This window comes from Mercurialis annua, linkage group LG2 (genome assembly GCF_937616625.2).
Source record: "Mercurialis annua linkage group LG2, ddMerAnnu1.2, whole genome shotgun sequence".
NCBI lineage: Eukaryota > Viridiplantae > Streptophyta > Magnoliopsida > Malpighiales > Euphorbiaceae > Mercurialis > Mercurialis annua.
Window position 1 is genome coordinate 53,958,506 of NC_065571.1, and position 19,151 is coordinate 53,977,656.

The following is a 19,151-nucleotide window of genomic DNA, read 5'->3' on the forward strand; positions in this document are numbered from 1 at the left end:
TAATATTATAATTATTATTTGATTTTATTTATAAGATTAACTATCGCCCATTAACTACCGATTGAATTATAATACGATATTTTATAATTAAATATAATTTATAATTATAAAAATAATTAATTAACTAGCTATAAATATAACTACCCTATTTCGTTATAAATATCGCTATTGTTATTTGACGAGTCGCGTTACGAGCCACGTGCGTAGTACGTAAAGCGAGACTAGTCTTATAAAAAAAGATAATAGTAAATTATTGATTTGGTAGTAGAGCATGTGACTCACTTGGTCAAGGGGTAAAAATAATGTGTGATAAGTTGTATATTATAAGAGTAATCAGATGTTGACGCATAAAAAATAAAAATTCTTCTATTATCTTATGAAATCAACTGATTTTGAATTATAAGTGATTTATGTACTTCTTTTGAGTTATCACTCAATATTGATATTTTGTGAGGTAAAATACTATAGAAATGTCATTTTGGAGTATTTTGTAGGTAGTCTAATAAAGTTGTGTAATACCCAAATCCTAAGTCCAATTATTTGATAGGACTAGACAATGGGCTGAAACTGAATTAGCTGGATATGCATTGGGCCTAATGGACTCATACAAGCCTTCTTGTCTAGGCTTATCATAAAACCCTAAATGCTAAACCTTAAATATTCTATGCTAAATTATAAATCTTGTTAAAATATCAATTTTTTTTCATTTTTTTTTATAAAATGCCATCTTTTCAAATGGGTATGGAGTGAAAAGATTTGAATAAGTTAATATTTTTCAAAAGATTTAGAGTGTTTGTAATATGTTTGTAATTTTCTCATAATAATATAGAAGTGCCATTTTGAGATATTTTCTAGATGGCCCTATTAAGCTGTATATACCCAAATCCTAAGTCCAATTATTTGATAGGCCTAGACAATGGGCTGAAACTGAATTAGCTGGATATACAATGGGCCTACCGGACTCATACAAGCCTTCTTGTCAATTATCAGACAGAAGAACAAAAGAAACACAAATTCAGTTACAGTAGTGGTACGGTAGCCATGGATATGGCACTCTCACTTCCCACTTCCAATTCTTCAATAAACTCACTTTTTCCTCAAACCCAGTACCACTCTCCATTCAAAGCTTTCAACTTCGGTGCAAATTGTTGTTATTACCGTTCAGTTCAAGTTAATGCCACAAAAACAAAAAGAAAGCCAAGGCCAAGCTTTCATGAACAAATTCGAGATAAATGGTCCCTTAAAGTTCCTTCAACCAGAGATAAATTTCCATGGCAGGAATCCAATCAACAGAATTTACCAGAGGAAGATGAAGAAGAAATAAAAACGCACGAGCTTCATGGGAATGTTTTATCTAAACCTGAAAAAGATGGCAGTCCAATTGTCAGCGGCGGTGATGATACAGTGAGTGTTAGCTCACCAAATTATGTAAATAAAGCTCCTTGGATGCATGGGAAGATACCCAAAAGAATTAGTATTAGTTCTCAGACTGTAGTTGGAGAAATTGTTGATGATGCTGTAGATGCTGATAGTGTACAAAGGGTAGTTAAGGAAGTGGATTTTGATGAGGAATTTAAGGGTTCAAAAGGTGGAGTTGGTGATGGTGATGGTGATGGTGCTGGTGCTGGTGCTGGTGTTTCAGTTCAGCTAGACAAGGATAAGGAAATTGTCCGAACTAAGTGGTCCGATAATTCCTTGGTTATAAATGAGAAAAAGTTCAGTTCAGCTGGACTGCCGTGGCAGAAGCAGAGGAATGTGGAGTCTGTGGAAGGTGATTGGAGGAGGAAGAGAAGCAACACGGAGTTGGCTGAGAGAATTCTGGCTGAGCATGAGCTGAAGAGGCTGAGAAATGTTGCCTTGAGGATGTTTGAGAGGATAAAAGTGGGGAAGGCAGGCATTACTCAGGATTTGGTGGATGAAATTCATGAGAAGTGGCGGTTGAATGAGGTGGTGAAGTTGAAATTTGAAGATGCTCTTTCTTGTAATATGACAAGGACACATGAAATGTTGGAGGTTCGTATTTTCGTGCTGTTATATTATTGTTTTCGAAATTGCTGTTGATATATGTATTAGGGTATGCCTATATCAAATGTTTTGAATCTTAAAAATATTAGGTGATATGCTTATTCTTTAAGTAGCACAAACACTTCATTCAATCAATGTTTCTCGTTTCGGGCACGAAACTATATTATTAACATAAGAAAGCTTAGAATAATAGTGTTTTGCCGAGTATGAGTTCATGTCCAAATGTCTTATTTCATGTCCGTGCTACATAGCTTATTCTTGACTAGACTTTAGCATGTGAACCTTTTCGAGATGGATATGAAGTCTGATTTCTATAAATGTTCATATCTAGAATACTTATATGCAGCACATAGCATATTATGTACTAATTGAATGTTTTGCTATGTCAGAGTAGAACTGGAGGTTTGATTATATGGAGATCAGGGAGTTCAGTTGTGTTATACAGAGGAATATCCTACAATTTACAATGTGTACAATCATTTCCGAAGAAAAACAAGGCCGGTAAGGATGCTGGCTTGCATCCGGAAGCATTTACAAGTAATTCTCCGCATAATCAAGGAGTAAAGCACTTCAATGGAACTACAGAATCATATTTACCTAATCAAGCCAAGTATTTGGAAGATCTATCTCAAGAAGAAAGCACGGATTTCACTGAACTCGATCAGTTATTGAATGAGCTGGGTCCCAGGTTTAATGATTGGTGTGGCCGTGAGCCATTGCCTGTTGATGCAGATTTGCTTCCTGCGGTGGATCCTGAATATAAACCTCCATTTAGATTTCTACCGTACGGAGTAAGACGTTGTCTAACAAACAGAGAGATGACTGATTTCCGTAGAATTGCAAGAAGATTGCCTCCGCATTTTGCCCTTGGTGTGCTTCACTTACACCGACTGTTTTCACTTACTAGTGGTATCTTTCACTAAAAATTTAATTGTAATTATTTTTGTAGGAAGGAGCAGGCAATTGCAAGGTTTGGCAAGAGCTATGGTGAAATTATGGGAAAGAAGTGCTATCGCAAAGATAGCTATAAAACGTGGTGTGCAGAATACACATAATGAGAGAATGGCAGAAGAACTCAAGGTGAGACATAAAATTAACAGTAATCCATTGTCAATGAGGTGTGTATCTTTGGTATTAATCATTTACTATAGAGATAATTGCAAAAATTTATGAACTTTAGCATGTCTTGCAATTTTAGCACGAACTTTTTAATTTAGCAATATAAAACACGAACTATCAAAAATACTGATGGGAACGCTAGAACAGTGTATATTATAGGGTCCACGTCAGCATTTTTTTGTTAAAAAATTCCACGGTGTTCTGAACTAAAAAAACAACAGTCCGTATTTTAAATTGCCAAAGTTGAAAGTTTGTGTTAAAATTGCAAAACACGCTATTGTTCGTAATGTTTTTGCAATTAATCTTTACTCTTCTGATAAAAACTGTTACACGTGCACGCAGGTATTCACAGGAGGAGTACTAGTATCTAGAAACAAGGAGTACATTGTATTATACAGGGGAAATGATTTCTTGCCGCCTGCTGTTTTGGAGATCCTGAAAGAAAGGAAAAAATTATCATATCTCAAACAAGAAGAGGAAGAGGAAGCCCGGAACATGGCCCTGGCTTCTGTTGTATCAAGCACAAGAACTTCAAAAGGTCCACTAGTTGCTGGAACTCTTGCTGAAACAGTGGCAGCGACCTCTCGCTGGAGGGACCACCAAAATAGCCAAGATACAGATGAAATGATGAGAGAAGCAGTTTTGGCTAAACTTGCTTTATCAATTAAACAGCTTCAGAATAAACTAGGTCATGTAAGTTTCAAATACACAAAACTAATATGAATTTTGTTGAACACTAACTACTACTCCGGCAATTTGTGACGTCTGACATATTTTTATATCATCTTAGGCAAAAGGGAAACTCAAGGTGGCTGAGAAAGCTTTAGCAAAGTTATATGAACGTACAGATCCATCAGAGCTCCCAACTGATTTGGAAACAATAAGTGACGAGGAGAGATTCTTGTTTCGCAAGATTGGTCTTAGCATGAAACCCTACTTTTTCCTAGGTAAGACTCCCATTTGGACTTTGACATTAACGATTCGAAACGAAAAAGTTAAATATTCTCTTGATTTCTGTCCAGGAAAGAGAGGGGTCTACGGCGGTACAATAGAAAACATACACTTACATTGGAAATATCGTGAATTGGTAAAAGTTATTGCGAAAAGAAAAAGTTTTGCACAAATCAAGCATATTGCAATTGATTTAGAGGCCGAGAGTGGCGGAATATTAGTCTCTATAGAAAGAACAACCAAAGGCTATGCGATCATTATCTATCGTGGAAAGAATTATTTACGTCCTCAAAAGATGAGGCCCCAAAATTTATTGACGAAACGACAGGCATTGGCCCGGTCAGTTGAACTTCAGAGGCGCGAGGTAAGAGTACTATAGACTTTTTATCTATCTTCGTAATTATTTGTTTTTTTTTTCAGAAAAATGATATCACTCATTCTTTCTTCAGGCAATGAAGCATTATATATCAGAATTGCAGGAGAGGATTCGGTTGCTGACTCTGGAGTTTGTATGACACTGAATTTCTGCTTTAAATTTCTGATATTCTGATTTTCAGGGAATAACTTCATCAGGTTTACTTTTGTTAATTTCAGGAAGAAATGGAATTGGGCAAGAAGGTTAATGCAGATAGAATGAGCTCAATATTGGAGTATTCATCTGCTTCTGATAGTGAAGTTGAAGAGGTAATTGTCTGTTCAGATTCTAACCATTAAATCTTTTAAATAGAACGCATAAGTATGTCTTGCCTTCTCCTTGGAGAGTATTATTAACTCGGCTTTTATTTTTAGTTAAAAAAAAGGGTAGACAGATTTGATCACATTCTGTATAATGCTTACTGTGATGGTTCTTGATCTTAATGTCATATTTTTTGCTAAATTTTGCATAAAAGATATTTCAACTTTCAAGTTGTATGATGAGTCCGAGCAGCCGCATTTATCAATCTTTGGAAATAGAATTCTGCAGACAGTATTATCCTTACCAGAAGGGATTTTTATTCTATTTATTGCAGGAAGGAGCAGAGGCATATCTTGAAGATTATGACAGCAGCAATGAGAACACTAATGAGGAGAACTAACATGCAAGAAATTCTAATTGTCAATGTCTGCAATAGGTACTATGATCTTTTAGTGCAGCCATTATCGATGAAGTTTACAATAATAAGAACATTTCCGAAAGGCTGCATTCTAGAGTGGAAAAACATCATTCATTGCTTATTATATGATTATTATAATTTTATTTATTTTAAATTCACATTCTTAATAAAATTTGAATTTCTACTTTTTTCTCTATAAATGTACTTACTAATGTTTTATTGAAAGAAAATTATAAAATTTAAGGCATCCAGTAGTCACTGATACATGATAATTGTCATCAAGAGTACAATTACAATAACATTTCAATAAATTTGGCATACAGAAGCACCAGCTAGCTAGCAGTACTCTTGTCTGGTTTTGCTATCTCCTTCACGTAATTCAGAACAATAGATGCTAACTCAGCTTGATGTGATGTGTATGAATGATTAGCTCCTTCTACGATATGTAATTTGTGATTAGGTATGACCTTGTCAAACTCTATCGCATCTCCCACCGGAATGACTTCGTCTGCAGATCCATGGATAGTCAAGACCCTGCATATGAAATATCAATCAGGTGGTGATGAGGAACCTGTGCATACACTTAAGTACTCATGAGCTATGTTGCATGGAAAAAAAATGCAATGAAACAGAAAAACGTACAAGAATAGATTATAAATATGATTTTAGAAACGTTTACGGTAATAGAAACGAAACACCAGAACGTTGATAAGGATCTGTGCAACATAACTGATGAGAGTTAAACGCAAACCTATCTTTCTCAGTTGATGTTGAGAATAAGAACTAAATTCGCGCATGCTGTAAACTTATCAGTAAAAAGAAAATGCAATGACAGCTAAAGATGCATCTTTTAGTGCTCACCTGCACTCTTTATCAATCTGGAGGCAAGCTTTATGCACATCGGTATTCAACCGATCCATCAAACTTTCCAGTGTAATTCTATAAATAATATTTCCTACAATTCAAAATGAACTGGACAATTATTTAAACTCGTGTCTGTTCAAAATAGAGGAAAGTATATACTGACTAAATCTGCTGGCAAACACAAAAATGACAAATTTGTGTACTTTTTGTTTTTTGGCAAGAAGATGTATTCACCTTCTTTGTTCTTAACATCAAAGAACCCATCTCGCTTAATCTTTTCCATGATGTCTTTCCCAAAGCGTTCCTCAATCCCTTTATGGAGATCATAACGACCAGAAGCATTGATAACTGCTCTGATATCGTGATATTTCGATGCATATAGGACCACATCATCGCCCCCTATGATAACATAGTTCAGCAAAAAGTTTCAGATCGAAATAAGAATGATGCAACTCAAACTATTACAGAATACTGCAGACTTTCAAACTGGATTTTGAAAAGATATGTTAGATGGACAAAGCCACAAACTAGAGGCACTAGCGCTAAATTGAGTTTCATGAATTCCATAAGGACAAAACCTAGCATAGGCACTTCATTCAATCAACATTTCCCCTTTCAGAACCGTGTGGGAAACTTGACGTTTCGGACACGAAACTTCATTTTAACATAAGAGACCTTAAAATAACATTGTTCCGTTGTATTCGCATCCAAGTGTCCCGTTTCCCCGTATCCATGCTACATAGCAGGATACAATCTTCGCAAATTTATCTGGATCATAACATGTTTTATCATGCATTTTTTAAGAGGTTACTCACGACATACCTTTACTATGCCCAAGAATCAAACTTACGACACGATTTGCTCCAGAGAAGTGTTCGATTACAGCACGTATATCATCAGCCTCTCTCCAATAGCCACCATAAATTAACGTGCCTTCACTTTCTCTGAAATGAATTTTATTACTAACATCAATTAACCTCTGCTATCTGCAGCTGGAATTTCAGTCTCACTACTCAATTTTTGTTGCAATACAGTGCATAGAAAAGATAACATTTTGCAAAGGCTAAAACATCAAATACTGATATGCAAATGCAAAATCTGTAAGCCAAAATTTGAAGGTATGTGCATTATCAAACTAAACGGCGCACCCGTTTCCTGAAAAGTCGAAACGGAAAGCACTGATTCCTTCATTTTCTAAAGCAACAGCAAGGTTCACCATAATTTCGTGTTCCTGTAGACAGAGTAATTTAAAAATCATAGCAATTCACTTTTGCCATCACTGTTTGTTAAACAATGAGCAAAGGGTCAACCCGGTCCTGAAACTTGTGACTTAGAATCAAATAATTCATTTTCGGACATTTTGATCAATAAAAGACAACATTCTATTTCTTTTTATCAATTAAGGACAATATGAACAAGTTCAGGGACCGAAATGACATAATTTTATTCTTAATTGACCTAAAAATACAAATTATTGTCCTTGATCCAGCAAATGAAATTATTGTTCATCAAGATAGTTGAAAGTGAGTTATTTAACTCCGAGTCACAAGTTCAGAAACCGGGTTCACCCTTTAAATGTTCGTATATACTATATCCAGTAGAACACTACACTGGGACATTGACAACCTCAAATTTCTAAAGATAACTAAACTAACTGACTGTAACTAACCTTTGTGGCACGGTAACCATGGCATAAGACAACAATCTCCTTAGATCCAGTTTCATGCAATAAACCCACAAGCTTTTCACCATATTGGTTTGGTATTACAATCTTATGTTGCTTAAGAGCTAAACAAAAAAAAATTAGACATTTTAATTTTTTTTTTTATCAAAAACAGTTGCTTAATTATTTGAAAGACATTAATTGGGTCACCTGTGGAATCAGCCATTCTCAGTGCTGTGGTGGTGGAGCTTCGGTTACTGGATAAGCTGATGCTGACCCGGCGAGAAAAAAATGAAGAAGAAGATGGGGCCTTTTTGAAATCTAAGGAGTTTGTGAAGGCGAAGTGAAATTTGCAAACAAGGGTTTCCATTTACAAATTTTAAAGACATAAAAAAGCATGGAATATAAAAAAAATTATCTGGTTCTGAAATTTATATTTTTATTAAATTTTAATTTTTGTATAATTAGTTGTTCTTAATTTATGATCCTGGCTCCGTCTCTGAACCCTGTAACGTGCACCATGTTATTCACAGTAGCATGCAGGGAATATGCTACGTTATCGAATGGGTATATGTGGCTCTTGCCACATCAGCGAGTTGTCAACATGGTAATTGCCAGGTCATTCTCTGTCCATGTTTAATGTGCCATGTCATTGCTTTTTCATGACATGCAAGAAATTCTAATTGTTAATGTCTGCAATAGATACTATGATCTTTTACTGCAGCCATTTATCAATCAAGTTTACAACTTTCTAGAGCGGAAAAGATCATTCATTGCTTATTATAGTGTTATTTATTTTAATTTCACATTCTTAATAAAATTTGAATTTCTATTTTTTTTCTCTCTTTAAAAGTAATGTTTTACTTAAAGAAAATTATAAAATTTAAGGCATTCAGTAGTCACTGATACATGATAATTGCCATCAAGAGTACAATAACAGTAACATTTCAATAAATTTGACATACAGAAGCACCAGCTAGATAGCAGTACTCTTGTCTGGTTTCACTATCTCCTTCACGTAATTCAGAACAATAGATGCTAACTCAGCTTGATGTGATGTGTATGAATGATTAGCTCCTTCTACGATATGTAATTTGTTATTAGGTATGACCTTGTCAAACTCTATCGCATCTTCCACCGGAATGACTTCGTCTGCCGATCCATGGATAGTCAAGACCCTGCATATGAAATATCAATCAGGTGGTGATGAGGAACCTGTGCGTACACTTTAAGTACTCATGAGCTATGTTGCACCGAAAATGAAACATTAAACGGAAAAAAATGAAAAAACAGAAAAACATACAAGTATAGATTATAAATATAAAAACTTCAGCGTTTTAGAAAATAGAAACAAAACACCGAAATGTTGGACTCGATAAGGATCTGTGCAACATAACTGATGAGAGTTAAACGCAAACCTTTTATCTTTCTCGGTTGATGTTGAGAATAAGAACTAAATTCGCGCATGCTGTAAACTTATCAGTGAAAAGAAAATGCAATGACAGCCAAAGATGCATTTTTTAGAGCTCACCTGCACTCTTTATCAATCTGGAGGCAAGCTTTATGCACATCGGTATTCAAGCGATCCATCAAACTTTCCAGTGTAATTCTATAAATAATATTTCCTGAAATTCAGAAAGTCCAATTATTTATAAACTCGTGTCTGTGCAAAATAGAGGAAAGTATACACTGACTAAATCTGCCGGCAAACACAAAAATGACAAATTTGTCTACTTTTTATTTTTTGGCAAGAAGATGTATTCACCTTCTTTGTTCTTAACATCAAAGAACCCATCTTGCTTAATCTTGTCCATGAAGTCTTTCCCAAACTTTTCCTCAAGTCCTTTACTGAGATCGTAACGACCAGAAACATTGATAACTGCTTTGATATCATGATATTTCGATGCATATAGGACCACATCATCGCCCCCTGTGATAATACAGTTCAACAAATTAGTTTCAAGATCGAAATCAGAATGATGCAACTCAACACTATAACAGATTACTGCAGACTTCCAAACTGGATTTTGAAAAGATATGTTAGATGGACAAAGCTATAAACTAGAAGCACTAGCGCTAAATCGAGTTTCATGAATACCATAAGGACAAAAGCTATCACAAGCACTTCATTCAATCAACATATCTCAATTTAGAATCGTGTTGGAAACTTGGCATTTCAGACACAAAACTTGTTTATAACATAAAAGACCTTAAAATAACATTATTTTCGTTCTGTCCGCGATCAAGTGTCGTGTTTTTTCCTATCTGTGTTCGTGCTACATAGCAGGGTACATTCTTCACAAATTTATCTGGATCATAACATGTTTTATCTTGCATTTTTGAAAAGATTACACATGACATACCTTTACTATGCCCAAGAATCAAACTTACGGCACGATTTGCTCCAGAGAAGTGTTCGATTACAGCACGTATATCATCAGCCTCCCTCCAATAGCCACCAAACACAAACGTGCCTTCACTTTCTCTGAAATGAATTTTGTTACTAACATCAATTAACCGCTGCTATCTGCAGCTGAAATTTCACTCTTACTCAATTTTTGTTGCAATGCAGTGCATACTTATAAAGGTTAAGACATCAAATACTGATATGCAAATGCAAAATCTGCAAACCAAAATTTGAATTGATGTGCATTATCAAACTAAACAACATACCCGTTTCCTGAAAAGTCGAAACGGAAAGCACTGATTCCTTCATTTTCTAAAGCAACAGAAAGGTTCACCATAATTTCATGTTCCTGTAGACAGTAATTTTAAAACATAGAAATTCACTTTTTTCCATCAGTGTTTGTTAAATAATAAACAAAGGGTCAACCTCGTACTTTAACTTGTGACTCAAGGTCGATAACTCATTTGCACACATTATTTTGATGAATAAAGACATTACTCTCTAAAAAGGATCAATTAAGGACAATATAAACAAGTCCAGGGACCGGGATGACCCAATTTTATCTTTAATTAACTTAAAAGTAGAGATTATTGTCTTTAATCGATCAAAATAGTTGAATGTGAGTTATTTTAACTCCGAGTCACAAGTTCAAAAGCTGGATTTTTAAATGTTCAAATATAAGAACACTACACTGGGACATTGACAACCTCAAATTTCTAAAGATAACTAAATTAACTAACTGTAACTAACCTTTGTGGCATGTAAACCATGGCATAAGACAACAATCTCCTTAGACCCAGTTTCATGCAATAAACCCACAAGCTTCTCACCATATTTGTTCGGTATTATAATCTTTTGTTGCTTAAGAGCTGAACAAAAAAAATCAGACATTTTTAAAAAAATAATCAAAAAAAGTTGCTTAATTATTTGAAAGACATTAACTGGGCTGTAAAAATCTTATTGGGTTACCTGTGGAATCAGCCATTCTCAGTGCTGTGGTGGTGGAGGTTCGGTTACTGGATAAGCTGATGCTGACCCGGCGAGAAATAAATGAAGAAGAAGATGGGGCCTTTTTGCAATTTAAGGAGTTTATGAGGGCGAATTGAAATTTGCAAACAAGGGTTTCCATTTACAAAATTTAAAGACCTAAAAAAGAGGATTAATTACTTAAAAACCACCCACGTTGAACTTTTTTTTCGTTTATACCCTGACTTAGAAAAAAGTTCATTTGTACCCTGACATATGTGTTTATGTCCTTCATTTAGAGAAAAATTCATTTCTAATTAATCTCTAATTAGCTTAGGTTATAAATGAAGAACTATTTTAAACTTTTTTTTAATGAAAAGAGGTTAATTTAGTGCCTCGGGGCAGAGGTGAAACATAAATACATACGTCAGGGTATAAATGATTTTTTCCTAAGTCAGGGTATAAACGAAAAAAAAGTTCAAGATGAGTGGTTTTTAAGTAATTAAGCCTAAAAAAGATGAATATAAAAAAAATTATCTGGTTCTGAATTATATATTTTTATTAAATTTTAATTTTTGTATAGTTAATTGTTCTTAGGGCCTGTTGGATTCAGCTGTTTCTTATAACTGGTAGCTGTTAGCTGTTATCTGTTGGCTGGTAGCTGATAGCTTATAAACTATACGTGTTTGGTGAGATTTGATTAGTTGTTGTTGTTTATATATAAAATGACCGTAAAAGGCATATTTTTTGTTTTTATTTATTAAACTACAAATATATTATATTATATAATATTTAATAAAAATATTATTGTTTTATAAGAGGCAATATTTAATTTATTTAAAGACTTTTTTTGATAAATTTATGATTTATTAAAAAAAAATTATTAAATTATAGTTGTTTTAATATAAATAAAATAATTTTATATAATTTATGAACAATTAGAGTATTAAAAAAGAATATATTCTAGTAGGGATAATTTTATCTAAATAATTAAAAAAATCGAAACAGCTATCAGATGTTGGCAAAAAGTTCAAAAATGGAGCTTTTCAAACAGCAGCTGTTGGAGGTTCAAAAAGCTCCAAAAAACTCCTAAGATAATCTCATCAAACGCTTTGATGGAGTTTTTTGAAAATTAAAATTTAAAATTTCCACCGAAAAATTGAACCAAACACCCCTTTAATTTATGATCCCGGCTTCGTCTCTGAACCCTTAAACGTAGCGTGCACCATGTTATCATAGTGGCATGCAGGGCATGTGCTATGTTATCGAGTGTGTATATGTGGCTCTTGCCGCATCAGCAAGTTGTCAAGATGATAATTGCCAGGTCATTCTCTGACTCTGTCCATGGTTAGTGTGCCATGTCATTTTTTTCATGTACCTTACCATGTCACTCAGTTTGCCGGCGTGCCACATTAAATTTGATGCGTTGCGACATGATGGGTTGCAAAGATTTGGGCTTGATGGGTCTTATGAATATGGCCTAATAGAAACCCAATCATAATACGTAAGTAGTAGTCGAAAGTGAATTAAAAGCCCAAAGTAATAGCTATATTCTGTTTTTGTACCCAAGGCCGATACTGAGGTTTATTATTATTATTATTATTATTATCATTATTGGCAAACTAATATCATTTTCAAGTATCTCTTTCTAAGCTAGGCTAAGTGGGTAAGGTTTTCCGAGTTTCAATATGGCCGGTGGTTTAAGACCGATTTAAAATTTAAAAATTTAACTACTAATTACTACTAAGGTCATGTTTGGTTCATGGAATGGAATAATATGGAATAGAATAGCTATTCCATAAAAAATAGAATAGCCATTCTTTAGTTTTTGAGAGGAGTCCTTATTCCACAAAATCATGGAATAGCAATTCTTTGGAATACCTATTCCATGAACCAAAGCAAAGAATTGTCATTCTATACGGAATAGATATTTCATTCCGCACCTATTCCATGAACCAAACATGGTCTAAGTACTAACGTAATGTTATTCTCAAATATCTTTATCCCTGCAAACAAGAATCTCTGAAAAATATAAATAAGATTGAATACAAAATTGCCATTTTAAACAATTCATACCCTAAAATTATTATCTACTTACTGGAATTGATGATGTATTATATATGAGTTGAGATGACCATATATACAAAGTTCTGTATGTAAATATTACATTAATTAATTGCATTAAAAATGACATTCAATGGTGTTGTGTAAGCGTTCTTCATGTATAATGTTATCCCAATTAAAAATAACTAAATGCATAAAAAAATGGTAAAATTTTCAGATTTGATCTTCTTGTAAACTAGTGGGTATGCTTAACATTTAATAATAATATATGCATCATTCTTGTATATGAAGAAACAAATAGGAAGTTGTCCCCATCACACAGCTTGAGGTCAAACTTTCAACTTCAAGACTAAGTAGGAATTAGGGTTTGAATTATAACCTGAAGTTAATATACATTTATATATAAATGTGTGGACAATATGAATATTATTTCATGGACCATACATATATAAATGCAAAAAAGAAAGAATGATATGGTCATTTTTGTCTAGAAAATTATTCTAATGTAAAAGCTCTAGCTAATATTATTTATTCTTTATGTTCACATATGGAAAATTTAAGGAAATTTACCCTTTTTGTTTGATTCATACATAAAAATACAACACATGCGCTTAATATATTCATGCAAGTTGCAACCTTTCACAAATGGCCCCATGCAATTTCAAAAAAAAAATACCGTCTTAACATGAATTTTAATTAGCTTGCAAGATAATTGATTTTCCAATAATGGGAATGCTTCACTATTTGTAATTGAAATTTATATATGTTGAAATATTGGTTTCGATAAGTTCTCGAGTACCCACTTAAGATGCCATAAGAATTGATGCGTCAATCAATTAATTACGTGCATGAACGCTCGTATGATCTTGTGCATAAAATTATGATAGATGATGAAATAACAATTCATTGGATATTTTATATATATGTATGACAAATTATTTGTGTTCTAATATCCCATTGAAATATATATTTTTCTTAATTTTAGAATCTCATTGCATGTTTAGAATCTCATTGCATGGACGGCTCTTCATTCTAGCCATGGACGGAGATAGGCAGGGGTTGGCCATGGCACTTGCCCCTCCAAAAAAATCCAATTCCTTTTACAAAGTCTAGTGGTAGATTAATATTCCTGAGAAATAATTTGTACAGATTTCATTACTATAATACTCACATATATATATATATATATATATATATATATATATATATATATATATATATATATATATATATATATATATATATATATATATATATATATATATATATATATGCTAAACTACCTAATATACTTATTTTTATTTAATTAATAAAAAAATTAATTATAATAATAATATTTTTTTCATACCTAATTATGTCTAATTCTTATTAAAATTTGAAAAAAACGTATAATTTACACGACTAATATTTAATATTATGTGGAATTGAACTCAATAATATTTATTAAATAAGTTAAAACTTTTTTTTGATAGTTTTTGAATGAAAATTATAATTTTTTTTGCCCCTTCAGAAAAAAAATCCTGGCTTCGTCCTTGATTCTAGCATTCCGACTCTCTCCTTTCTCGCTGATCGAAGGATAGTAAGGGATAACAATACATCGTGCGGAATTTGTGGTGAGTTAGAGACTCAAAATCATATATTCTTACATTGCAATTTCGTTCGTAAAATTTGGTATGATCTTTGGCAAAAATTGGGTTTGACTTGGGTAATGCCATTTTCTTTTGAGGAATTTTTTGTGCAATGGATTGCTATCATCCCGAATAGAAGTTGTTCTAAGCTTTGGATAACTATTTGGATTATTCTAATTTGGGAAATTTGGAAGTGCCGCAATAGATGAGTTTTTCAGCATAAAGATTCGTCAACGATGGATGTGATTTTCAGAAGTTTTAATAGCGTCGTTTACTTTTACAAATGTAAACATCATTCTTTTGTTTACTCCGGTTTAGATTTGTATAGAAATCCGGACTCTTGCTTTTTGTAAATTTCTCATCTTCGAAGTCGTAGCCTTATTTAACTTAAGCTTTGATTTGAGTGTGTTTGTCACTTCTTATGGCATTTTATAAAATTTTATTCATAAAAAAAAAATTATTATTTGTACTGATAGCTGATAGACAATGCATGTCTAAGTAAAACTTAATCAGTTTTTATTGTTGATATATTAAATGATGTTAAATATAGTATATTTTTTAAGTATATTTTAAGAATACATAAATTATATTACATTTTATAAAAATGATAAAAAAAAATTCATAGACAACAATATTTAATGTAAGATTATATCATACAAAAAATTGTTAAATTTATAATTAATTTAATAAATTATTTAATTATAAATTACTACTCCTTTTGTTTTTATTTAATTGTCCATTTAATCAAAATTGTACATATTAAGAAAGTGGTGTTTTTGTCTTAAAATTATAAGAGTAAATACTAATATAATCTTACTATGTAATAAATGTTTTGTAAATTAAGTTATAAAGTTATTTATCAGGGAGGGATAGATTTGGAAGATAATAGCTAATGTTATCTTGAAATCTTAAATGGACAATTAATTATAGACAAATTCATTTTCCTAAATAGACAACTAAATAAAAACGGAAAGAATATAATACAAATAATGAATTTAAAATAATAAATTATTTAAATTATTTTATACCACCTACCTGTTGTTAGTAAAAAGTTTTAATATAGAGTTTTTCCATCACCTAACTGTCGGAGATTGAAAAAACTACCACAAACTAAAATTTTCTCACTAAATGTTTAATTGGAAGTTTTTGAAAAATAAAAGCAAAAAGTTCCACATAAAACTGAACTAAACACCCTTTTAATTTGAAAAATGTATTTTTTGTTTTAAATTATAAATATTAAAATTAATATAATCTTATTTGTTAAACTATTTTTTAATTGATGTTTTAATTTATACCATGAAGTGTACGATTCTTAAATTTACTTTGGTCTAAATTTAGCTTTATAAATTAAACTGCATATATAATAAAGTGATTTATTATTAATAGGATAAATTTGTAATATAAATGTTAGAGATTATTTAAAATCCTAAAACTAATAAAATATTTATAGATAAATATAATTGTTCAAATAAAAAATGGAACAAGCGCTTCCCAATTTGCAAATATTTTAATATAAAATATAAATGGCAACAAATTAGAATTTTTAGTAGAAAATAGTAATCTTAAACTGAAATAATTAACACTCATAATAAACTAATAAAAAATAACAACCGTTGCATGAAACCGTTTTGCAGACAGCTTATATATATTGTTAGTTGTTACCGGTCGTTGTAGCATGACGGCACTACTCATGCGAGAAAAGGGATGAACTAGCTGCCAACAGGCCGCCATTCAAATCTTTGTAACTTTCTAAGTTTTTTCTCATTGGCTTTTTATGGAATTAAAAATTACTCTTATGTTTTCACATTGCATATTCTCAATCAACATAATTATGCAATTTTTAACTATATGTATTTTAAATAATATATCATACGGTCTCCATCTATATTATGATATGGACAACTAAATATAAATTAATAATGATATAGAATAAGTGTTGATCACACACACTTCTATAGGAAAGTCATGGGTATAAGAATGATTAAATACCATATTGTAATGATTTGAGAATATAATACAATGGAATACTAACAATTAAATCGGCATTAACATGTGCATAATTAACCCGCTATTCTAGAATGTATTTTATTTTGAAGTTTTCTGTACTTTCTTTTTAATAATTGTACTTTTATTTATGTATAAACTTTTGAATAGTGGACTTTTTTTTAACACATCTTGTGTTTATAACATATATACAAATTCATTAAAAAAAATATTATTACTATCTTATTCTTTTTGTTATCGTTTAGACAAATGAAGCGTTTGAGAGAAAAATTGAACCCACAACTTTAGCAAAATGTTATCTATCGCTTATAACATTTGAATTACTAATCGTTCATATTAAAATTTTGTTTAAAAATTTAAATTTATACGATGTGATCTTAAAAGTACTATATAACTCTAAAAAGATTAGCTAATTAATTCATTTTTTATGCTTATCATATTGACTTAAATGGATGCTATTCTCAAAAGTCTAACGATTTTTCAAATTAAAGATGTTCTTTTTGTTTTTGATAATTTGGGGAGGGGGAGCGTTTGTGGGAGAAATTAAACCTACGATCTAGCAGTTTGCTGCTCAATGCTTATACTATTTGGACTATAACTCCTTGATTTTAAATTATAGATATGAAAGTGCAGTAAAAGCCAAAAAAAATAGAAATTTATTTAAGTTTTTCAATAATTGTAAATATCTTCTAATTTGACAAACTTCAAAATTGATTTATGTGTGCCTACATGACAAATTGAAGATGTAATTCTAAATATAAATTGAAAAGAAAAAGAGTTGTCAATTGGAATACCGCATGGTACAAGTAATTCAATTTTAGATTATTTTAAATCAATCTATTGGATAATTTCTAGCGAATTGACTAAAATGTAATAGATTTACAACTTTTATAAAATCTGAACGAATTTTCAAAAAAAAAAATTAAAAAATTGGCCTTTTAGCATCAATAGACCTTGATTATATTGCATTCAAGTTAAAATTATCAATACGAGCTCAATCCCTAGAGAATGCTACTACAACACGAGCTCAATGTCAATTATGAATTATACTTTTAAAAATTTAAAAATTATTAGGATTGAAATTTTATATGAATAAAATTTATAATTTTTTTGAAATTTATGAATTTAGACAAAATAAACTGGTTAATAAAATAATTTTTAGAATTTATAAATTTTTAAAATTTATTATCCTCCACAAAATTTTATTTAAAATTACAACTCCTAGATGAGAAAATTTAAATTTTATCATTTATATGAGTATGGATTGTTCTGATATATACTTACTTCAATTATTTTTAATTTTATTATCAAACAGTGATATCCTTAGTTCATAGATTTCAAATTTTAATACATTCAAATTATGGTATTATTAAATTTATAAATTTTAAAAAGGTGCAATCCAAACAGTCATCAATTAGTTGATTGTATATGTCTTATATTTTGTTGTTTCATTTGGGATATAATAAATTATCTAACAATTTGGGCTAAATAATCACCCATATATAGCCCCTGATTGTTGGGGTTCGATTACAAAACCCCCTGATTTTTGTGGCGGTACCATTCATAGTCCTTATGGACAAAAATATCCCTCATGTTTTGGAGGTTGTAATTCTAGAAAAAATAAAAATTGGCGGCGCCAGATGTCAGCTAACACATCACCATATATTAAAAAAAAGACCAAAAGTACCCCTAAGAAATTTTAATCAAACCAAAATTCAACCACACTTAATCATCGGTCAACCTATCCACCATCACCCGTCGACCCAAACCACTCGCCGCCGCCGTTGGTGCCGCTCTCCGGTCGTCCTATTCTTGAACAAAAATTTGTTCTTTAAGAACAGAGAGAAGAGGACCCAGCTGGGTCGTCTTCTGCCTGAGAAGAGGACTCAGCTGGGTCTTCTTCGAGAACTGAACATGATGACAGATTAATTTTCTGGTCATCTCGGAGAAGATATCCGAAAATTTTCCGGCGGTGGTTGGGTGGGGTGGTGGTTGGGTCGGTTGTTGGGTTAATTGAATAGTTTATATTAGATTGGGTTGATTTGTTTTTTGTTTTTTTACCCTTTTTTAAATTAAATTACGGTATTTTGGGTGTTTGAAATTTTTAAAACATTTTGCTGATGTGGCAGCTGGCTTGGCGCCGTTAGTTTTTTTTAAGAATGACAGTTGACTGAAAAAAGACGGCGACAAGAGCATTTTGGTCATATTTGGGGTTTATGGGGTTTGCTGAGCGCCGTCATAAAAATAAAGGGATTTTGTGATCGAACCTCCAAAGATCATGGGCTATGGGTGATTATTAGCCAATAATTTGATATATTTTCAAAAGGCAAAATAAATTGCTATTATCTAAAACTACAACAAAATTG

At 31.9% G+C, this 19,151-nt stretch overlaps 3 protein-coding genes across 4 annotated transcripts; 1 reads left to right on the plus strand and 2 right to left on the minus strand.

Annotated features, from left to right (window-relative positions):
• Positions 1-994: 994 nt before the first annotated feature.
• LOC126670379 (CRM-domain containing factor CFM3, chloroplastic/mitochondrial) lies at positions 995-5,373 on the plus strand. Its single transcript, XM_050364092.2, has 9 exons — positions 995-2,013; positions 2,415-2,895; positions 2,975-3,105; positions 3,487-3,837; positions 3,935-4,091; positions 4,167-4,459; positions 4,545-4,604; positions 4,690-4,779; positions 5,106-5,373. Exons 1-9 carry the CDS (start codon positions 1,042-1,044, stop codon positions 5,169-5,171), a joined length of 2,601 nt encoding a protein of 866 aa, XP_050220049.1. The 5' UTR covers positions 995-1,041; the 3' UTR covers positions 5,172-5,373.
• Position 5,374: 1 nt separating this feature from the next.
• LOC126670382 (uncharacterized) lies at positions 5,375-8,175 on the minus strand. Of its 2 annotated transcripts, XM_050364095.2 has the most exons (7): positions 7,927-8,166; positions 7,723-7,841; positions 7,202-7,284; positions 6,876-6,997; positions 6,288-6,452; positions 6,051-6,144; positions 5,375-5,723 (listed from the first exon to the last, which is right to left on the minus strand). In XM_050364095.2, the coding sequence occupies exons 1-7, from the start codon at positions 8,084-8,086 to the stop codon at positions 5,522-5,524; spliced, it is 945 nt and encodes a 314-aa protein (XP_050220052.1). In that variant the 5' UTR covers positions 8,087-8,166; the 3' UTR covers positions 5,375-5,521. The 2 variants fall into 2 exon arrangements, with proteins under 2 accessions (XP_050220052.1, XP_055960462.1); XM_056104487.1 differs by lacking the exon at positions 6,051-6,144 and having other exon boundaries at positions 5,580-5,723; positions 7,927-8,175.
• Positions 8,176-8,574: 399 nt separating this feature from the next.
• Positions 8,575-11,236, minus strand: LOC126670381 (uncharacterized). The gene is made up of 7 exons (XM_050364094.2): positions 11,093-11,236; positions 10,874-10,992; positions 10,390-10,472; positions 10,080-10,201; positions 9,482-9,646; positions 9,248-9,341; positions 8,575-8,894 (listed from the first exon to the last, which is right to left on the minus strand). Exons 1-7 carry the CDS (start codon positions 11,106-11,108, stop codon positions 8,693-8,695), a joined length of 801 nt encoding a protein of 266 aa, XP_050220051.1. The 5' UTR covers positions 11,109-11,236; the 3' UTR covers positions 8,575-8,692.
• Positions 11,237-19,151: the final 7,915 nt, after the last annotated feature.

Bases quoted from the DNA above. Each gene is read 5' to 3' on its own strand.
- LOC126670379 (XM_050364092.2), top strand. From the start codon at position 1,042: ATGGATATGGCACTCTCACTTCCCACTTCCAATTCTTCAATAAACTCA. The intron at 2,014-2,414 runs GTTCGTATTTTC...TTGCTATGTCAG, and splicing joins GGACACATGAAATGTTGGAG to AGTAGAACTGGAGGTTTGAT. The intron at 4,605-4,689 runs GTATGACACTGA...TGTTAATTTCAG, and splicing joins GGTTGCTGACTCTGGAGTTT to GAAGAAATGGAATTGGGCAA.
- LOC126670382 (XM_050364095.2), bottom strand. From the start codon at position 8,086: ATGGAAACCCTTGTTTGCAAATTTCACTTCGCCTTCACAAACTCCTTA. The intron at 7,285-7,722 runs GTTAGTTACAGT...CTCTGTCTACAG, and splicing joins ATGGTTACCGTGCCACAAAG to GAACACGAAATTATGGTGAA. The intron at 6,145-6,287 runs GTGAATACATCT...TTTGAATTGTAG, and splicing joins TGATGTTAAGAACAAAGAAG to GAAATATTATTTATAGAATT.
- LOC126670381 (XM_050364094.2), bottom strand. The intron at 9,342-9,481 runs GTGAATACATCT...TCTGAATTTCAG, and splicing joins TGATGTTAAGAACAAAGAAG to GAAATATTATTTATAGAATT. The intron at 8,895-9,247 runs GTGAGCTCTAAA...TTTCATATGCAG, and splicing joins CAGATTGATAAAGAGTGCAG to GGTCTTGACTATCCATGGAT.